At 44.7% G+C, this 21,752-nt stretch overlaps 4 protein-coding genes across 4 annotated transcripts; 1 reads left to right on the top strand and 3 right to left on the bottom strand.

The window, feature by feature from the left end:
- Positions 1 to 9: 9 nt before the first annotated feature.
- Positions 10 to 7,421, bottom strand: Spt6 (transcription elongation factor Spt6). Its single transcript, XM_017067670.4, has 6 exons — positions 7,263 to 7,421; positions 6,992 to 7,076; positions 6,207 to 6,436; positions 5,745 to 5,864; positions 5,529 to 5,680; positions 10 to 5,421 (listed from the first exon to the last, which is right to left on the bottom strand). The coding sequence occupies exons 1-6, from the start codon at positions 7,299 to 7,301 to the stop codon at positions 468 to 470; spliced, it is 5,580 nt and encodes a 1,859-aa protein (XP_016923159.2). The 5' UTR covers positions 7,302 to 7,421; the 3' UTR covers positions 10 to 467.
- A 1,015-nt stretch (positions 7,422 to 8,436) lies between these two features.
- Positions 8,437 to 19,125, top strand: schlank (ceramide synthase schlank). Its single transcript, XM_017067792.4, has 6 exons — positions 8,437 to 9,179; positions 16,908 to 17,028; positions 17,097 to 17,318; positions 17,383 to 17,720; positions 17,810 to 17,954; positions 18,560 to 19,125. Exons 1-6 carry the CDS (start codon positions 8,995 to 8,997, stop codon positions 18,773 to 18,775), a joined length of 1,227 nt encoding a protein of 408 aa, XP_016923281.2. The 5' UTR covers positions 8,437 to 8,994; the 3' UTR covers positions 18,776 to 19,125.
- Positions 14,484 to 15,476, bottom strand: Josd (Josephin domain containing). Its single transcript, XM_017067793.4, has one exon. The coding sequence runs from the start codon at positions 15,333 to 15,335 to the stop codon at positions 14,697 to 14,699; it is 639 nt and encodes a 212-aa protein (XP_016923282.2). The 5' UTR covers positions 15,336 to 15,476; the 3' UTR covers positions 14,484 to 14,696.
- Positions 19,126 to 20,270: 1,145 nt separating the features above from the next.
- Positions 20,271 to 21,604, bottom strand: Spx (Spliceosomal protein on the X). Its single transcript, XM_017067501.4, has 3 exons — positions 21,451 to 21,604; positions 21,297 to 21,380; positions 20,271 to 21,234 (listed from the first exon to the last, which is right to left on the bottom strand). Exons 1-3 carry the CDS (start codon positions 21,482 to 21,484, stop codon positions 20,333 to 20,335), a joined length of 1,020 nt encoding a protein of 339 aa, XP_016922990.2. The 5' UTR covers positions 21,485 to 21,604; the 3' UTR covers positions 20,271 to 20,332.
- Between the last annotated feature and the right edge of the window lie 148 nt (positions 21,605 to 21,752).

The following is a 21,752-nucleotide window of genomic DNA, read 5'->3' as shown; positions in this document are numbered from 1 at the left end:
CAACTCGCATTTCTGGTCAGAAAAAATTCAAATTTATTTTTCGTCCTTCCGTCGTCACAAACCTGATTGCTCCTCCCTCCATCCTAGCTCATCCTCCGGGTCCCGCCGAACCGTTTTCGTACCTCGGATTATGACTAAACCGACGCCAACGGCAGGCGCCCCACAATCTCCGATTATACATATGTAGGTGTATATATATATTTATATATATAGATGCGTGAACCGCGAATCAGTTATAGACTTGCTTCTTAAACGTAAATATCGTTGAGGATCCATGCGAAATCGCACTCCAACTTTCTAAGATTAATGCAACCGCTTCTCCGCCAGCTGCGCAATGTTTGCTTCCTTTCTGTTCTATTATTATTGTAGGCTGTTCTGTTCTGTTCTGTTCTCGTTTTCGTAGTTTAGTTAATGTGTTTAGAATAGGGTTTTGTTTTTTGTAGTTTGTGGTGGTTTAGTCCGCCGCCCTAGTTCTCGTCGTACAGGGGCGTGGCGTCGCCCAGATTCATCGAGTGGGGTGAGGTGTTGGTGCGCGGAGTGCTGCGCACGGATGACTTCGAGGACATGGAAGCGCCGGGTCCGTGGCCTTGGTTCATGCCCATGCCCATGCCACGACTGTGTCCACCGCCTCCTCCTCCTCCGCTGCTACTGTATTCATTGCCAGGCGTGGATCCATAGCCACCTCCTCCGGGTCCCAGGCCCATTCCCATGCCCATGCCCATGTTCATCCCCATTCCCATCTGCTGTTGCTGCTGCGGATGATGATGCTGCTGCTGGCCATGATGCGACTGTTGCTGCTGCTGCGGCGGTGGCCTCCGTCTGGCCCATGCATCGTTGGCCAGCTGCCAGTCGAGGTTCTCTTTGGCACGTTGCTGGTGATGTGGCGGCATGTTGCCACCGCCCATGTTGTAGGCATTGGAACCGCCGCCTCCTCCCATGTCGTAATACCTGGGCGTGCTGCCCGTGCCGGAACTGCTGCTGTAGTGATGCCGCTGACTGCTCGAGGATTGTGAACTAGGACTCGGCACATTGTGGCCATAGCGTGGCGTCTGCGAGGCATGCGGCGTGTAGGGCGTCATGAATGGCGTCTGACCACTGGGCGTGTACGGAGTATTGATAATCGCTCCAAACGACGGCGTCGATGAGCTGCCGTAGTGCGAAGCAGCCGCTGCAGCCGCCGCCCCCGAACCGATGGATGAGGAGTTGTAGCCAACAATGGAATGCGATACGGAGTAGGCGCTGGAGCTGCCCCCGCCGCCGCCACCGGAACTACTGATGCCACTGCGTGGCGTTCCTCCTCCCACGCTGCCAGTTATGCTGTAGGGTGCCTGTGAGCCCAAAGAAGTGAGAGAGGATGAGGAGATCGTCGGTGGCGGACGCATCGAGTGCAGGGGCGTTGAGTTGGACGCCGACGAGCCAGTTGCCGGCGAGGCCGTGGGATCCAGCCAATGCTCCTTGAACCAGCGCAACAGACTGTTGACCGAGTCAAAGATTTGGCCGCGAAAACGATAGCCCTCCGGCATCACTGTCACATACTCGTGCCGCACCTTCGTCTTGGGCAAATAGGACAGGAGGAACTTGCCCGGCATGCTGCGTGACGCCGTGAAGAAATAGTGAATCTTCTTTGGGTCCTTGGTCTTTTCGTCGCGCAGCACCTGCTCCATGAAATCCCGCTCATTACCATTTTCCTCCGTCGTGTTGGGTTTGTAGTACTTGTACTGTATCAGTTCGCGGGCTGCCAAAGCCATCGGGTTAATGTAACGGGCGATGATTTCATCCAGGTCCTCGAACTCCTCGGTGCCAATCCACAGACTCCTGCCAAGGCTGTACTCGTTCTCCTTGCCCTCCTCGCGCACATCGATGTGCTGGAAGATGTCGTCGGCCACCTTCCACGTGGCTGTCAGGTGATCCTTGGACTTGCTGCTCGGCCGCAGGGCCACCTCGCCCTGGTCAGCCCCCGCCAACATGGCCACCACCTCCGCATACGACTTGTTGAAGAAACTGGGATGTGCGATCGCACGACGGGCGTAGGTCTTGCGCTTCAGAGCCTTCGCCTTGGCGTCGCTGACCTTCCGGTTGTCCTGTTCCTCGGTCACAAAGTCATAGAAGTTGTCGCGCCTCGGCCGCCACTCGTTGTTCACATCCTTCAGATCGGCCGTCTTTGAGGAGCAGTCCACCGAGAAGCGATCAATGTCGATTTTAATGATGCGCACATGGATCATCTGGGAGACGCGAACTCGCTCCTCCGGATTGCGGACTTGCTTATCGGACAGATTCTTTATGTGTATGAAGCCCGGCAGGCCGTTCTCCAGGCGCACACGCACTCCAGATGCCTGGCCGGGACAAGCATTCGCGTCAAAGTGATTCCACACCTCGGACAGCTCGGGAAAGTCGTCCTTGTGGCAGAAGGGACACTGCCAGCTGTCGCTTGACTCTATGCGCACCGGATTCGCGTTGTCCAGCTGCTCGCCCTGCGGCCGACGGTAGGTGAATCCGGTGACCATGGCCGTGACGCACTTGCCCACGTAGAAAGAGTCGGGCGTCTCCTTGGTCAGCATGTCGAAGAGCTCCTCCGCACTGGGCTTGGTATACGGAGAGCGGTAGTCCTTGTACAGGCAGCTCAACTCGTTCCGGATGTCGTACAGCGTGATGCTCTTGCTGCCGAAACCCTGACGCTCGAGCTCCACGGCGAAGGCATCCAGATCGAGATCCTTCAGGCGCTCTGGCGACTCCAGGATCTCTTCAAGAGCGCCGGCCGGATTGGTCTCCTCGTCGTCGTACTCCATGGCATCGATGGCCATTTTTCTGGCCCACTCGTATGTCTCCGGATGCACACGCGATCCGTCCAGCACCTCGACATACGCCTCCGTGCTGTCGCCCAACGATGAGGTATCGATCTTGATGAAACCGCTGCAGTTGATGAAAACCTTGGGCCCCAAATGGCACACAGTGACCAGCTGGGTGCGGTTCTCAAGCCGCTGGTTGCTCTGTTTGAGCAGTTTAAGTAAAGCCTGCCCCTTGCGCGGACCCAAGCCGCAGGTGTACTGCAGTAAGTTGACTGTCCGTGAGTTCTGCACCATCAGGTTGATGTCCAGGCCCACCTCGCTTGTTCGGTTTATAAACTGCAGACTGAGCTGCTCCAGCAGCTGTTCGCGCGGCACACGCTCCTGCAGCGGATGATAGCGCAGGCAGAGAATCTCGTCGTCCGCGTCGCACAGCTGCGAGTACTCCACCAGCGGATCCTGCATCTTGCGGGCCAATGAAACCGCCTGCTTCAGCAGTGCAGGGTACTCCTTGAAGTCAGACTCACCCTTCTTTGAATTGGCATAGATCTTGGCCAGCTCATTGTCGATTATCTCCACCTCGATGGGCGGAAACTGTTCGGATGATTCCAACTCCTGAAGTATCTCCTTGATGTCCGTCTGGATGTTCTGGGCGTCACGTGATTCCGCCCCAATGACAACAATGTGTGGCTTCTTCATTTTTATAAAGTCGCTCAGCTTTCGCAGGTCGGCCAACTTCTGGGCCTTCTCCTCGGCGTTGTGCGAATTCTTGCGCTTCAGTATATTTGGCAGTCGCAGGTAATCGGAGATGTCGCCCTCCACGGTGGTGACCGCACAGAAGGCGGCCACCGATTGGTCGGGATCATAGGCCAAGGCCAACACCCGAATACCCCTCAGCGTGCTCCACTCCTCGTAGCCGTAGTCGGTGGGCAGCTCCGGTTTGTAGGGTGCCACCTTCAGCCACTTGTATAACTTGCCAGTGCAGGAACGCAGCACAAACTGCTGCGCCTCCTCGTGCAGTGTGGAGCGCAGCTCCTTAATCAGATCCGGAATGACCCACTTCTGCAGCGCCAGTTTTACGCACTCCGCCCGCAGCGCATTCCATTCGAGGACGTGCTTGGAGAACTGATCCAGATGGTACAGGGCCTTCGACTCCTCCACATAGTCGCCCGGTGGCCCGTTGGCACTTGCGTTACCCTCGAACTCCTCGAGGAACGTAATCTCAAGCAGCTTCTCCTCCTCGGCCATCATCAGCTTGATGAATTGGTCGCCAAAGAGATCGCCCACCGGTTTCTTGGCCACGTACTTCATCGAGTACACCGGCGAATTCTCGTCGATTAGGACCATGCCATTCTTGGTGGGCCGTATATTGATTCGGGCTCTGTCGAAGTAAACCTCACGCATGGTCTTGCGCAGCAGTGGCTCCTGGGCCAACTGGCGGGCCACTACGTATTTGGCCGCGTGGATCACCTCATCGGTGGTCATGAAGCGCGGCGACAGATATTGCTTGGCCAGTTCAGTGGGACCAAGGCTTTCCTGAGTGACCTCGTTACGCTGGTAATTGTCGCGCAGGTTCTCGGCAAACTGCTCCGGAGTGAGACCAAAGTGCTTGGCAAAGCCGCAGATGCCCGCCTTGCGGAACACCGCATAGGGACTGCTGTTGGGCGCCTGCTTCAACTGGTCGTCGATCAGCTCCGGATCGTCATCGTCCTCCGGCTCTGGGATCACTATCGCCGCTCCCTCGGCCGCATCGTCACCATTCTCGGCGGCTGCCGCCTGGCGACGAGCCTTGGCCTCGCGCCGCTCCTGGATCACCTTGCGCCGCTGCTCTGCCTGCATGCGCGGCAGCTCGTGCGAGTAGTTGAGCAGAAAGTACATGTGGACGTCCTTTAGCTCCTCCATGGACTGCACGTCGGCCAGGCGCTCGAAATCGCTGTCCAGCATCAGGCGCACGTCGTCCGGAATGGGCTTATCTGGGTCGGCGCACAGCGTATCCAGCTGGAATTGGCGCATCTTTTCGAAGAGCACCTTTAGCTTGCGCTTACGCTCGTTCAGCTGACACCAGCGCTCATCGAAATAGTACACCTTCCACAGATCGTCTATGTTCAGCTCCGGCTTCACGTACTCCTTGCGATAGAAGGCTATGAAGGGCACCTCCAGCTGCTGGTTCCGGATGAACTCCAGCGTCTGCTTAATCTTGTTCACAGCCGTCGGCGGTTTGCGCAACTTCTCACGATTCTCGGCCTTCTCCTGCTCAGAAACGGTTTGCTTGCAGAACGCATACTTGTAGATCCAATCCGCCTCGAGGTCCAGCTCGTGGGATCCCTCGGGCACCGGAGTGACGGGCACCTGACGCAGCTGCATGCGCTCTGGGATGTCCGTCTTGCGGATCTCGTTGTCCATGTCGGTGAAGTGGCCACGCTTCAGCTCGCTGGGCTCGTAAATGTCAAAGATCGTCTTTTTGGCCACCTTCTTCTTCAGCGCCTTCTTCTTCTTGACGCGCGTATCATCGCCGGCGCCCAGTTCCTCATCGTATTCGTCTCCCTCGGAGTCATCCTCGTACTCATCCTCCTCGTACTTGGAGAAGTCGTCGTAATCGAAGTCCACGCCGAAGATGTCCTGGCCCTCTTGCAGAGATCTGAAATTGTATTAAGTAAATGTTTTAAGGTTTTATGGATATGTAAAGCTAATAACATTTTTTTTTATTCCTAACTATCTGTTTCTGAAAATGTGATATAAACTTACGCGTCTGTGAAGATGGGACGACGCTTCTTTTTCTTCTCGGCTATGGGACGCCCATTATCGTCCACAATGAAATCATCCGCATCCGACTCAGAGTCTTCCTCATCGAAGGCATCGGCCTCCCTGGGACTGCGCTCGCTGCGATGTTCAACGCTCTGGAGGATCGAGGCAATTGGTTAGACAATGGATATTGGTTGGTGGTCAGGGATAAGTGCATACCTCATCGTTCTCGTCGAACAGCTGCTCGGCGATCTGCTCCCGGGCAAGACCTTCGTCCACGTGCTGCTCCTCGCCATCGCTCTCGTTGTCGTGGATGCGACGCAGACGCTTGAAACGTTTCTGCAGGGAAAATAGTGATCAATCAAGGGAAATTAAGAGCTCTATGGTGATGCTATTATTGTTATTCGTATATGTAGGTCTTTAAGAGCATACGTTTATGCTTATTAGACAATCCGTTTATAAAATTCGTATCATAACTAACTGATATAGATTCGTAACGTATCGATTCATTAGTTATCCAGTTGTTAACGAAGCAATTTTAAGAAACACCTGCATTTAGCATAACATTCTGTTAATGATAACAACCAATGGTACTATAGCTATAGTTATAGCTTCTAGATATTTAAAAACCAAATGATATCGTTTTTCTTTTGTTAACTATCTACTTTGGGAAACACCTACCCGTCTCTCTACTTTGACGCCCAAGTTCTCCTCAATCAGATCATAATCATCGTCCTCCAGCCGATCGTCCAGATCGTCGTCCTCGTGCTTTTTACGCTTTTTGCCGCTGCCACCGCCTTCGGTGTCGCCCCCGCTCCCGGTGTCCGAGTCATCACCGCTGCCGTCATCCTCCTCGATGGGATTGTCGTCGATCAGATCCTTGAGCTCCTCGCGCAGGCGCTCCTCGTCGTCTTTGGTAGTGGGCATTAAAAGGAAATAATAGTGGGTTCAATCAATTGCTTATTCTTTTTTGAAAATCGGGCAGGTACTATCAATGCAACTTCAGTTTAACAGGTAAAAGTGGCCAGGCTTTGAGTTCTAAATATATATGTATAAATATTTTAAACCACCTTGATATCGGAACTTTCTACATTTGAAGATATAAGAACCAAAAATTATGATAAACCAATTGATTATTCAAGTATCTCGAGATCTCTGGAAAATCTTTGGAAAAGACGCGTTCTTCCAATTCGCCGCACTTGTTCCATGTTCCACTTACTGGAACGAGCGCCGATTGTTGTTGCTGCTCCATGGCCACGGTAGCACGGTAAAAACACAAGACCTAACCTCAAATTGGTAAACAAAAGCCGAAGTGCACAAACAGATTTCATCAGTTATTTGAAAACATTATCCTAAACCTGGGTTTCCCTCGCTGGCAGAGGGGGGGTGAGGGGAAAAGCCCGCCAGCGATCACCACTACACACACTTTGTTTTCGTACGCGCGCTTGGCGGCTGGAAAAACTCACCTTCTTCTTCTTCGCTGCTGTCGGAGACGGCGGCTTTCAGCTTCTTGAGCTTCTTGCGCTCATTTACGTCCAATTCTTCCTCCTCCTGGGGGAAAAACAAAGCAAGGAAAAGCCATTGGAATTGGCGAAAATGCGAAATATATAATATATATTCATATATGTACACACGCAACGCACACCGCACACATATACATATACACACAATACGCGCGCCTACAAACAGGGAAAAAACGCAACGCGAAAAATACTTGCACTTGCTGTGCACACATACCTCCGATTCCTCGGCCTCGGAGTCCAGAAATTCGGCCATCACAATAAATTAAACAATTAAACTATAGGGCTTAAAAACGAATCTAACTAAAAGTAATGCACAAAAAACGTCGCTTGCAGAGTCACAATAAAAAAAATCAAGAAGACGAAGAAGCAGAAAGGTCAAATAGAGCTGGTGGTTTATTCGATACTATCGATGTTTCTAGAAATCTGGCAGCACGATTGCCTGATTTAACCGTTACGTACGCCATTCTGTGTCAAATGAATTTTTTAAAATAAATAGGCCACCGAGGTAAACGAAATTAAACGCAATACAAAGTTATCTAATTTAAATATATTTAAGCTCTTCTTTTATCTAATTACCGAACAATGCTTGGTAATCGAGTGCTTTCAATCGATAATTTTAATGATAAGCTTGAGTTTAGCAAAGACATATTTGGGTCGTGTCCAAGCTCAGGTAAGCGGTTATGAAAGGGTATATGTATTCGTTGGATATTATATGAAGTAGGAAGAAGCGTTTCCTGACCCTATAATGTATGTGGGTTCCTGCGCAGACTAGTTTTATTATGCCTATATTCCAAACTTACAAATGTCCATAACGTTAAAATCTATATGGCGACCACATTTTAAAGATTTAATAAGAGCGTAAAGGCATTCTAAAATTTTCAAATCGGACCATTTTTAAAAAGTTATGAGCAATTAATGTTATGGCCGCTAGATGGCGCCCATATTTTTAGAGTTAGTTATAAAGCTAAAAAATAATAATCGTGTTCATAACAGGGCTCCGCTCTTGGGAGGTTACAAAATTAAGTTTTTAATTCATTAATTAATTTTTAATTTAATTACCATTTCTTTGTATCGTGACCGCTGAAAATATAGTATTTAATTTTGTATACTGAATTACATATACTTTTTAGTATATAAATACCGAAAATTCCAGAGAAAGTGCTAGGAAAAATTGCTAAAGCCCAATAGCATTATTAATATAAATGTAGTAATCAAATATTTTAATTATTTTAAGTTTTTTTAAGCGAATTTAAAAAGACCCACAAAATCACGATATAAATATTTAATTTTACTCAAAAATATCGATATATTGATATTTTAATATATTTTTCACATCCCTAGAACAGAAACAGATATGTGGTATTTATCACCTTTTTGGTATTTCGATATTAGCTGTTCCACATTCATCGATATCAGGTGGTGTGGTGGACTTTAAGAAGTTGGAGCATAGCAAAAATCATTTTAATTTTTTTCGTTCATCCTGGAAGTTTAAGTGGACGCCCACTCGATCCCCTACTTCCCGAAATTCTGAAGTGTATTTTGGCCCCCAGGAACGGTTATTCCAAACGCCTTCCTTTCGCAGCGGCAAACATAGCAAATGAAACATATATAGGCTAAAGCAATAAAGTGGAGCGTTAAGTTAGAGACAACAACAGCAATTCAATATTCGGCGGTTTGTTTTTTGCCAGTGTGTGTGTGTTGTGCGAGAGAGTGTGTGAATCGCGGACCGGCGCTCCAGTTGTTCTTGTTGTTGTTGTGGCTCTTCCAAGAAGGCTCACATACATTCGCGAATATATAGCAAAGCATATATATATATACCAAAAAGAAAAACACACATCTATATACATATATGTGACAACAAACGCCAGGCGAAAAACTGGAAAGGAAAGGAAAGGAAAGCCGAGCAAAAACAATTGAGAAATTAAGGCAGCAACAGAAACAGGAACATGGATCTAATCAATAAGTTCAGCGATGCATTCTGGAGTACGCACATCTGGCTGCCGCCGAACACAACCTGGGCGGATATAGCGCCCGGTTCGCGACAGGATGTGGTGCACGCCAACTACAAGGACCTCATCTGGCCCATTCCATTCGCCGCTGTCGTCATGCTGGTCCGCTACACCCTGGAGCGGTAAGTTTCTCGATTTCCCATTCCACTTCCCGGCAACTCTATTCCAACTCGCCGCCTCTCTTTAACCCCATTCAATAAGCTTTCCCTCTCTTGCACACACACCCCCTCCGCCCACGCCCACTTCTAGTGCATCGTGTACAGTTAAACTTTATTCATAATTCCTTCTTTCAATTTCAATTTTTTTTTCCCCCGACAAACATAACCTCACGTGGAAACGCCCAACATTCTGCAAGCGTATATATGTACATATGTATGTGTTTATGTGTGAGGCGGCGCACACGCGTGCACGGTTGTTGTTTTTATTGCCGCTGCAACTCTAAGTTTTCCCTTCCAAGAGAAGCCGGCTGCAGTTTCCCAGTTCCAGGTTCCAGTCGGTCAGCCGGCTTTGAATTTCCCACAAAAACTATTCATCCCTCTCCACTTGCAAGTTCCTACTAATTGTTTAGTTAAAGGGAAAACATATATGTACATTTGTTTATAGTCGACCACACTAGTTCCATGCGGTGTTTTTTTTTTATGGATATACATATGTATGGAAGTATGCACCAGTGAGGAAATGGGAACAAACTGGGTACAGTGGGGCAAATGTTTAGTTTTTGGCAATTTATTAACTTCAGTTGAGGTCAAAGTGAGAGCGTATTTCTATGAACATATTTTTTTGCATCCTTAAAATATCCAATTCCTTGGTTTATTAATATATTATCAATCAATTAATTATTTGATTTCCATATTGTCTATGATATTGACTAAGTTCTTTATTCTTTAAATTTCACTTTTAAAAAAGTTTCCAACCCAATAATGTACATATATCTCTGGATAGATTACCCCAAACTTGGGTACTTTCCTATGGTGTCGTACGACATCGGTAGAAATCGAAAACTGATATTTATTGACTTCTCAGTCCTAAGCGATAAGAAAGCCATGTTTATTCAAACTTTTGATCGATTCTAGTAAACTGCTACTCCACTTGTGCCTGATCAAATTCCAATATCTGAAACCCTATCCGGAATAAATCCATTTCCACTTAATGCACTTGCAATGCAAATATCATTGTAGCCAACTTACAAGGAATTCTATGACTGATATTGTTTTCAATATTTATTTTGTCTTTCTTGGGATTATTACTGATTGATTAATTGTTACATTACAATTAAAAACGTGTCGTTAATTCTCTTACATTGAGATTTTTGCAGATTAATTTATCTAATCTAATAATAAAACATATGACCGATTTAACAAAAAGTCTGGTTCTGCTAAGATAAGATAATCATTTTCCCAAGTAAAAACTATATTAGTTTAAAGAAGTAACTCTTGGTGTTAATTTTTAAGGCAATTATGGTAATTAAAGTTTATAAAATGGAGACTGCAATTGGACTTGGAAGTGAGTGGATAGTAAAAAGCTGTTTACTTGATGTCTCAAAAAAGTAAATTTAAAGAGCGAAAATGACCCGAAACGTTAAATTCCCATAACTTTTGACCCACTGTGGTCCAAAAGCATTTTGGCCGTTTTTCAGGCCAATTAACCTGCGCGTCGTTTGGCTTCAAATATATGTATGCATGAATTTGAATTTGTGGATGTTTGCTGTTCGTGTGAGCGGATTGCGTGCAGCATTTGCATGTAAAATAGTTATAATTCTCATATTTTGCAATGTTTTCAGTGCCCTTAATTTGGCATAAATTGCAAATACTACCCAGTTGACTGGAGTGCAAGCTATGAACATCTGCCCTGCAAGCCAATATTGTCAAAGGGTTTCCAAAATAATTGTGCATTTATCAAGCACTACAACTTTAGAAACATTTATTACTTAAAAGAAAATAATACTTTGCTGAATCAAAAGTAGAAAACACTTTAAAGAGAACGAATAGAAGTTAAACTTATAGAATTTCCACTGTGGTCTTTTGTTTTCATTCCATTTTCTGCTCTTTTTCGGTGGATTTTTTGCATTTGAGTTTGAAATTGAGACAGAAACCAAATCTGTTTCATGGCAGACCACTTTAGATTTTTGTATTTCTTGTCTCCTGCCTTCTTAAACGAGAATTGGTCTTCAAGGTCGATTTGGAATTTTCGGACGCTTCTCTCTATTAACATTGATTTAATGGCAAAAGTCATAGTCGATTCATAGCTATTCGATGTGATTGAGTTCTCCGTCAAAACGCCTCCCAAAGTCCCATCCATATTGGCCATAATGGAACCACCTTGGGCACTACTAGCACCACCGATACCACCGCCACTCCACGGCACTGCCCCGATAAGATTTGTGCCAAGATTTACGTATAATGCCAGATAACAATGCTCAGTGCCTCGATTGTTTTCCGCCGAACTCTCGAATGACTGTTCCCATCGGGGGTGTGTGGGTTCGGCAGGGGTGTGGGCAAGCAATCGGGAGGGGGCTTTTCAGAAGGTGTGTCATTACCACTAATTTGGGCTGAAAGGGTGCAAAAGCGCTTAGTGTTTGCTATTTCAACTATTTCATTAGTTTAAAGCTGTTGAACTAATGAAAAATGACTAAAATTCTCAAACGCGAATTCTTTATGATTTTTTTTTGGTTCACTACACAACAAGGGATTTCTATAAATTGTAAGAAGGAGTGTCATTACCATAAATTTGGGCTGAAAGGGTGCAAAATTGCTCAGTGTTTGCTATTTCAACTATTTCATTAGATAATGGCTCTTAAACTAATGAAAAATGCCAAATTCTAAAACGCGAATTCTTTATGATTTTTCTGGTAAACCATACAATAAGGAATTTCTAAAAATGGCCCATTCATTGTCTTAAGATTAACCATAACTCACCTATGTGCTTGCCTAAAATAAGATAAGTAACTATCTTATATTTATTCTGCGTTCAGCGTGTGCTTTTTTAGATAGTATATATATCTAAAAACAGTATCTGCGGCGGTTTAGTCCACGATTCGTCAACCGTTTTTCTTTGGCGGGCCTGGCCAAAATCACTTGGCCAGCCAGTGAGTCATTGACACGAGAAGTTTTTCCAAATATGTGCTCACTTTATGGCCCGATTGGCGCTTCCCTTATGGCCACTATACCATTACTATGCCAGATACAAGCACGCTTTGGAATGTTCTGTGAAATGGATTGGGGTTTATGTTTATGTTTATGTTGGGTAGAAAAGAACAAGAGGGATAGTTACTAAAACAATTCAGACAGTTGGGGCCAAATTTAAAGTGCTCGTGTATTAAATCAATAAAAATGAAATTCTTTTAGTCTGATTGATGTCATCAATTGAAGTCATCGTTTCCTTTTTGGACTGATTTTCTAAGAACGACTTCTGTAAAAGAGAACCGTCTATCATATTTTGCTCAAAGTTTAGATAAGATAATTGTATCTATTTTAATTAGGATAGCTAAACTTTCTTTAAAACGGAAATTATTTTCGAAAAACTGATCTCTTTATTTATATTCTTTAAATATATTATGTATAATGCACATAAAATCTTGTTAATTTTCCCCAAAAATATGAAGTTTTACGTACAATTCAATAGCCTTAAACCATCCCTGGATTTCCAAACTTTTCTAGATTAAAGACATAGGTAAAGATATAGTTGAAGTGGGATTTATGAGTGCTATTTCGCTGGGCGCAGCTGTGTGGGGCATGTGCTATTTGTCCGCATTTATGCTGAGGCTTTTGTGATACGTAATCGCCAAGAGGCGACCCTCGAGCTTCAGCGCTCTGGTGCGATAAAATTTCAGGTTAATTATTTTAATGGCTCACATGCACACAGCAATCGGATAGTGGGGGTATATACTTGAATATACACGGCTATACATACAGAATCGCCGGCAAATGGGCATTGGCGAGTTGCTTCTCCATTTCTCCATACAATTTTAACCATCCCAGTAGTTTCTAACTCTTTATCACCGCAAGAAACTCCAGATTGGCAATAGAATTTCTTAGAACAACAAACCCAAAACCCCAAAAACCGATCCGTAAACCCGTTTACTTCTTTGCGAACGCGGTCGTTCAAATTGCTTATCATGCCGATTGCCCAATGGTAATGGTAAAAAAAAGCAAAATGCCATAAAAAACCAGAAAAGAATAAAAAACGCACGTGCTTTACGCACCAGGTGAGAATGGGAATGAGAACGCGGAGTACTACCTGGTCAGGTGGTACTCCATTTCGGGGGAGAGCGGTTTTAATGCCAGTGCAATTCGTGAAATGTCCAATTAGCACCTATCATTCTTCTCTTTGAAAACGTTTTAATGGTTTTTTGGGTTCTTTTTCACGGATATGCCTTGGAAAAAAGATAATACTAGACTTTTGAAAATGTAAAAAGCTATGAAACTAAAAGAATCTTACATTTATAATATTATAAACGTTACCCAAAAATAGATTGCTTTAAAAATATTTTCTAACTTGGGATTTCTTAGAATTTTTTTCACAAAAACATGTTTCTTGAATGATTAAACCTATCCTCTGTTACGAATATTTCCTTTAGAAGATTACGAAAGTTTTTTGCGCTTCCTTTTGCACTTGCTCAGCATTCTAGAAATACTATTCTCTAACCCCAACCCTAGCGATAATTGTAATTTCTGCTTAAAATTCGTTTTTTAAGCTAACAATTCGCAGATTGCAGGAGGGATCATAAAGCAAATTGAAATAGAGCATGTTATAAAGATAGGAATCGGTGCGAGGCATAAGGCTGGCCGATTAATTAGTCGCTGACTAATGGCGCTATGCTAAATTCCATTTGGCCATGAGTCAGACGTCGACGGACCCCAAAAGTCGGACCACATATGTGTACATATAGGATATAGCACTTACTTGCGCTTAATCGCCCGCAATCGTCGGCTTGCCTTGCGTGCTGTATTATCGCCGACAAGCAAAAATAATTTGCCAAACAACAGGCGACACATGTACTATATAGTATGTTCATTTTGTATATTTTCTATATGACTTTACTGCCCGTGGGCCCCAAAAATTTTAGTTGTTGCCCTGATAAGACTCGAATAATTGCCAGTGCATTGCACTTTGGGCGCGATTTTTGCACATTGCCTAAGTGAAATTTAATAATAAATGCGCTCAAATAATGGGGGGGCACTCTTATCGCGAACTGTCATCGAGTTGCAGCTCAATCAAAACACATTCATTATTCGCACGCAACAAAACCAATTTGATAATCGACATCTAGCGTTTTACGGCAAGAGAGTAGCCTTCAAATTGCCTTAAAACGATTGCTTTCTAATGTCCAATGAATTGAGTAGAAATTATGGCTTGTATAAGGGTGAAATGCAGTTGAACTGCCTTAATAATGACTAGAATTATAGTTTAAAAACAATGTTTACATGTAGATTTTTCTTTGGATTTTTATTACCATTACATTGCTTAAACGATTGCGGTCTTAAATTCACAAATTATTTATGTAAAAAGCAAAAGAGGTTGAATATAAAAATGTAATTTAAATACTAGGGCACTTTTCGGTTAGTTTCCTACAGTAAATGATTAAATAACTGATAGTTTGTTAGTTGCACCATACTAAATTTATTTGCATAACCATAAGTTTAATCCCTGAACTGCGGCAGCAGCCAACGTTGTGGGTTCTTCTCCTCATCCTCCTCGTTGAGTATTAGGAACAACTCATGGTCCGTCTGCAGATGGCTGGCCAGAAACTCGAGGAACTTCTCCTCGGAGCCCAGACATCTGGGCTCCCGCAATTTGGAGTCCAGGTTGTAGTAGCTGCCATTGATGCGTCGCAATGCCAGCCAGTGGCGCATTTGGAAAGGCAATGGGATGTAGTAGCCGAGGCTCATCTGTGCCGGTACATTCAGGATGAACCCGAAGATGGCACTGAGATTGAGGCAGTGTGGATCCCGCCGGCGGTCGAACCACACCGCCTCGCAGTTCCTCTGCTGCAGGGCATACATGATCACATTCACATCGTAGTTGCCCCAACCGATCCAAGAGCGATGCGGGTTCAGCCAGTTCCGCGGGGTCAATGTGGTGCAGTAGTCATCCAGTTCCGACTTGGAGAACATGTCGGGGGTCTGGAATAGGTTGTTCAGGGCGTGCAGGCCGCACAAATGCCGTGTCTGTCTTTCATGGTAGATTCCCTGCATCATTGTGGTGTTCCCATTGCCATTGCTTTTGTTCTCGCAATCCCCCAGAGAACTGCCGGGTTTCCGAGCACTGGGAGATTCCATTTCGTAGCAGTGTAGAGTGTCAGTTTTTAAACAAATGATTAGCTCCAAAGGGGGGAGCTGGAAAATGTAACTAGATTGAAATTGCTTTTTGTTTACAAAAAAATCGCACGATTTTGTTATAGGGATGGTATGACATTTAGGGATGGCATAAAATTTATCGATATGCTTGCAAAATTTAAGCTGTGCGCAAGGGTGCATATATCGATATTTTAGCAACGGTACTTATTTAAAAACCCAAATTTTAGATTTTAAATGGGTAATATCATTGACAATCCATTATTATACCGCTTCATTTGCTATTTTATTTGATTATTTTGTTTATAGATAGAAATTATAAATGCTTTTAAGACAAATGGCTAAATTCCCCCAAGTAGAGGGTTGGTAAACAACGAGATATGAATATTCCATGAGAAAGGTTAAAATTATAAATGGCCTTTATCGCTGATAATAAAACTTACACAGTGCGTCACTAATAATGACGCATTCCCTACGTATTGATGAGTCCAATTTATTTTTACACGCCCTATGGTGTCGTTGTACCCGGCACGCACTTCTTATTTTGAGAAGCCTCCAATAACCGGGTTTATTTTGTCTAACCCTTGGCATTGGAAAGCGAAGACTTGTCACCAAATTAGGGGAGGCTATGATAAATATATGTATATAAATCAATAACCGACAGCGAATGCGGGTCAATCAAATCCTTCGCAGTGCGTTAATTGAATTACGTACGTACGTACTTCTTGAACTTGAACTGAACCCCCAGATTCGGCATTAATTCGAATTAATTGTTATAATTTCTACATGGTCATAGAAAATCTGATGTTTCCGCGTCTCTTCTTTGGCTGTGCGCCATGTGCTTTGCCTATGAATGAGGGCTACATTAAAAACTACTTGGGATTCCAAATGTAGTCCCATGGGATCTCAAAAAGCTTGGTATGGGGGGCCTGGTAGGCGGCCATTTTCGATTTCATTGGCAAATTAACTTCCGAATCGAGATATAATACTATATGATAGTGTGGCGTAGTGCTGGTTTCCATGTCCAGTTTTGGGCGGGCTAATTACCTATGCATGTGGGGGCGTACGGGCAGCCCAAAATAACCCATCCCAAAACCCCATCCCAAATACCAGTTGCCATGCTCCACACGTGCCAGACGATGGGGCGACGACAGGTGTGTGCAAAATAAATATAAATAAAATAATATCATAAACAAAAAATCCCGAAACGTTTCCGCCATGGGTGTACGTACATGCATAATTAGGGATGTTGTCAAGCCCAATGGAACTTTTATTGGATATGTTGTCAGGTTTCGGGGATAGGATAGATGGACTGCCAAGATTACAATAGTTCCTGTATTCCCCACTACAACCTTCAATAAAATGTATAACTTAATTATGGAGAATTTTCCACTTATGTAGTATCATCAAGTCTATACTAAACCAATTGAGGACATGTACCGAACCTTATCTACCTTCCATAAACTCTTATAGCTGAAATCACCAGAAACTGCTTTATATACTCATAAAACCTATAAAAATAGCTCTTTCTAATCAACATCTTTATATTATTTGCAGTTTTTGGATATCGCCAGTGGGTAAATCACTGGGAATACGCAGTTCTAGACCTAAGAAAGCAGCAAATGTTCCTATTTTGGAGACGGTCTATGCCAAATCGACGCGTTTGGACAACAAATGGGTGAGTGGAATTGAATAAATCTCTTGATATAGGGAGGACTGACCCTTAAACCTATTATTTCCTTACAGCTGGCTCCGTTGGCCAAGCAGACTGACATGAGCGAGCGCCAAATCGAGCGCTGGTGGCGCTTGCGAAGGGCCCAGGACAAGCCGTCGACGTTGGTCAAGTTCTGCGAGAACACCTGGCGCTGTATCTACTACCTGTACAGCTTCATATTTGGCGTGATTGTGCTGTGGGACAAGCCCTGGTTCTGGGATGTGAAGAGCTGCTGGTACGGCTACCCGCATCAGGTGAGAGCATGATGATATGATGGATAGAGATAGAGAGGTCCTAAAACGATTAACATTCTTGCAGTCGATCAGCAATGATATCTGGTGGTACTACATGATTTCGATGTCCTTCTACTGGTCCCTCACTGGCACCCAGTTCTTCGATGTGAAACGTAAGGACTTCTGGCAGATGTTCATCCATCACATGGTCACCCTGCTGTTGATGTCGCTCAGCTGGGTGTGCAATCTGCATCGCGTTGGCTCCCTGGTTCTCGTTGTTCACGACTGTGCCGACATCTTCCTGGAGGCCGCCAAGCTCACCAAGTATGCCAACTATCAGAAGCTCTGCGATGCCATCTTTGCCATTTTCACAGTGGTCTGGATCGTGACGCGTCTGGGCTTCTATCCTCGCATCATCTACAGGTGAGTAGTATACGCCCTGCTGTTTGATCTGATCCCTATCCAACTGACATGCTCTTCCGTCCTTCCATACTATCCCCTTAACCCGGCAGCTCATCTGTGGAAGCACCGCGCATTCTGCCCATGTTCCCAGCCTACTACATCTTCAACTCATTGCTTCTGATGCTGCTCGTCCTGCACGTCATCTGGACATACATGATTCTCAAGATCGTTGTCGACTCTCTGCAGAAGGGTCTGGTAAGTGTGGAGGCATCCAGCTATCATGCCCAAATCCTGTTAACTGTGTGATCGAACCCCTTAAAAGATGACCCATTAACTTAAACCATTAAGAATTCTAAATTATTTGTTGTTTCAGTCGTTTGAACCTATATGAAATGATTTAAATGTCTCATATTTGAAATATTATGGTATCATTTTAATAATATACCAAGTGTAACAGGCATTCTTTTTATAACCTTATAATTTTGATCTGATGTTTGTAACGCAGTGGAAAGACGTTTCCGACCCTATAAAGTATATACATATAGTGAAAATATATATAGAGTGGCGACTTTTTGACTATTTCTTTATTAAACTTGTAATATTCTCATTATTTATCCTATAAATCGAATTTTAACTTATAAAATCTGCAAGGGTATTGAAACTTGGGATTGCCTATGCTATCTTACGTTATCGTTAAATTTTAAAATGGTATCGTTTTAATAATATACCATATGTAACAGTACACACAAGCTAAATAGGGAGCAGATTTTTGAATTTATGTTTTAAGATCTATGTATTATCTTTCTTCGTTATCATGCCTTATAAGCATACTAACTCGTTTCCTTCTGATCCCTTTTCAGATGTCCGGTGACATACGTTCCAGTGATAGTGAGGATCTCACAGACAGTTCGGAGAACGCACGTCTGGCCAACGGCTCTGCGCGCTCCAAGAACAAGTCGAACAGCGGTGCGCCCGCCGCCGGAGGAGCAGGCGGTGCCACCCAGCGCAAGTCCAACAATGCCAACAACCACACAACCGAGGCGGCAGGAGGGGCTGCGACAACGGCGGCCCAGTAAACTGGGATGCGGGTGACTGGGGGCGAATGGAGCGCGGAGGAGCTGCCGGTGGCCACCAGTGGCTGAAAGCAGTACCAGTACCAGTACGAGTACCAGCAGTACCAGCAGTAGTGGGCACATTTCCCGAGGGGCAGGAGCAACAACAACAGCAAACAAACAAAATCAACACACACACCCCACACACCAACACACACACATACAAAAACCAAACCAGTTCAGAACGTTTTTATGTTAATTATTATTTTTTATATATAAATCATTTTTTTTTTAAGATAAACGAAAGAAAAAAAGCAAAACGAAAACCAAAAGAAATTTCAATAAATGCGAGAAAATTTATGCGTAACGATCCACTTGTACATCGTTATTAATTAATATTGATATATATATATATATATACATATATGCCTCACCGTTTTTTGTTGTTGTTTGTCTTGCTTAACCAAAAAAAAAGAAAATAATGAATGAAGATAACGTTAAAAAGTAACCATTTAAACGTAAAGCTAAAGTTAAGTTATTTTACCAAACGAAATGGAAGACAGCAGAGTGGGACTAAACCAAATTCGCTTAGACAAGAATTCAATAAACGAAGAGTCAAGAAAAAATGAATAGTAGTCAAAACTATTGTAAATATTGTACTTGTATGTTCCCATATTAATAAATTTATGCAAAAAATTACAAGACCCAAGCAAAGTGTTTCGGAAAGAAGCGGGATGGCACTAAATAATAGTGTAAGGGTTTCCGGGATGAGTCAAAATAATATAGATATATTCTTTTAGCTAAGGATCCCTCCCTTTGTATGCCTTCAATTTCGAAAGGCAAAGAAATTATAAAGAATGTCGCAAACTCTTAAGTTTTAGAAATATATCAGGCACTAGAAGATGGATGGTTCTTTAACAAATCTAATCTATCCCAGTAATTAAGAACTACATGTTTTTATTTTCGGTTCCTGAAATTTGTAGTGTTTAATGGATACATTTTCCCTGTTCATATTGAGAAAATTGAACTGTTTGTAAAATCCTGCAAAAATCCCATTGTGTTTTTAGACTTGCCTAAATTTGTTTTAAGTTCAAGCTAGTTTCTATACAATTTTCAAAATATATTAGATTAAATGCAGAGTCTTTATTCACTAGTAAAACTTGAAAAGGTTGCCCTTTATTAAAAAAATGGAATTTATACAAATAGTTTTAGTACTAATGGTTTAGTAACTCTTAAACATTTCGCAAAATAGTGTACCAGATCTTTGAATGAGTTTATATTTATTGAGAATGATATCTGCATATCCTTAACAACCCCTATAATTAATTTAGAGCCGTTTGGATTGTAGAAGCTAAAAACTACCTTTGCAGGAAGTATCGATTGGAAAAGGATTGAACACGTTTTCGAACAGATGAGTCTACACATTTGGAAGGGCTTGTATATTTTGGATGTATTAAATGCATAAAACGACCAAGTGAAAAAACCAAAGTAGTCTTATCCTATACCAGAGCATCCTCCATTGATAAATCCTATTAAAATTTATTTCGTCTCGTCCAAATTGGTATACACTACACGCTAGTCTTAGTACTGGTAGCCGTCGGGTTGATAGGGCCGTGCGAAGGGCGCTGGGGCGAAGGGCACGGGCGGCGGCCGCCAGTTGGTGGGCGGTGGTCTGGGCGGAGGAGCCGGCATGCCGGGCGGTGCCCAGGCATTCGCCTGCATCATGCGCGGCGGCGGCGGTATTCCCATCGCGGGCGGCAGAGGCGGCTGTCCACCGGCCATCGGTGGCAGCGGCGGCGGCGGTATCGTGGCTGGGAACGGCGCAGGCTGGGGCACAGGAGGCGGCGGCGCAATCATGCCCATGTTGTTGTTCGAAACGGGCACCACCGGCGGCGGTGGGGCCATCATCGGTGGCGGCATCATTTGGCCCGGCATCTGCGGCATCATATTCTGCACTGGCGCATCGGCGAACAGTTGATGCGGCCTGTCCGCATGAGCCGAAGGATTCTGGGCGGCCAGCAGTCGCTCTGCCGCCGAACCGTGCCGCTCGCCCTTGTGATCCTTCTTGAAGGCATACGACACGGAAATGGGACGGTTGCACAGGTACTGGCCATTCATGGCGTCCATGGCGGCATCACTCGCCTCAAAGCTGGCAAAGTTGATGAAGGCGAAGCTCTTCGATTTGCCCGTCTCCGGATCCCGCATGATTTTCGGCGTCTGCAGAATGACGCCGAAGGCGGAGAATGTATCGTACAGCAGCTTCTCGTCCACCTCCACGTCCAGGTTACCGATGAAGATGTTGGCGCCAACGTCCAGGTTCTTCTGGTGGGCCGACGCCTTGTTCACGCGGATGGGTTTGCCATATAGCTTGATCATGTTCATAATCTTGATGGCATAGTCGGCGTCCTCCTCGCTGAGGAACTCCACAAAGCCGTAGCCTTGGTGCATTTGGGTGACCCGATCCTTGGGCATGTGTACGTTGACTGGAAGATCGGGGATGGGGTTAGGATCCTGGTTGGGATTACTACTGCTAGCCTGTACTTACCCACGGGTCCTGCCTGCACGAACAGCTCCCAGAGCAGCGTTTCCGACACCTTGTCGTCCAGGCCGCCGGCATAGATGGTGGCATCTGTGGGAGGATCAGAGAGAGCGGGTTTGATAAAAACCACTATTGGTTGTCCGGCGCTATAGAAACCCACCTTGGTTGCGTTCAGCAATGGGTCCCGCCGCCATGTCGTAGCTATTCTTATAAACAAAACCAAAAAATTAATTTTCGGCGTTTTTCGACATGCAAACTAGCCAGGGCTGCCAGATGGTTTCAACAATTAAAACACCAAATATACGGTCTTACCAAACTGTTTGGTTGCTGTATTCGCTAACTTAGCCGAGACACCATTTGACAACTACGAATATTTCAGTATATACCAAAAATAAATGCCTAAAATACACCAACAGGTCGGTGAATGGTCCCATTAACGTTGGTAGTTGTACTCGCTAGTTT

Source organism: Drosophila suzukii, chromosome X (assembly GCF_043229965.1).
Source record: "Drosophila suzukii chromosome X, CBGP_Dsuzu_IsoJpt1.0, whole genome shotgun sequence".
NCBI classification, from domain to species: Eukaryota; Metazoa; Arthropoda; class Insecta; order Diptera; family Drosophilidae; genus Drosophila; species Drosophila suzukii.
Note: the sequence above shows the minus strand (reverse complement) of the source record. Positions and strands in the feature narration are given on the sequence as shown.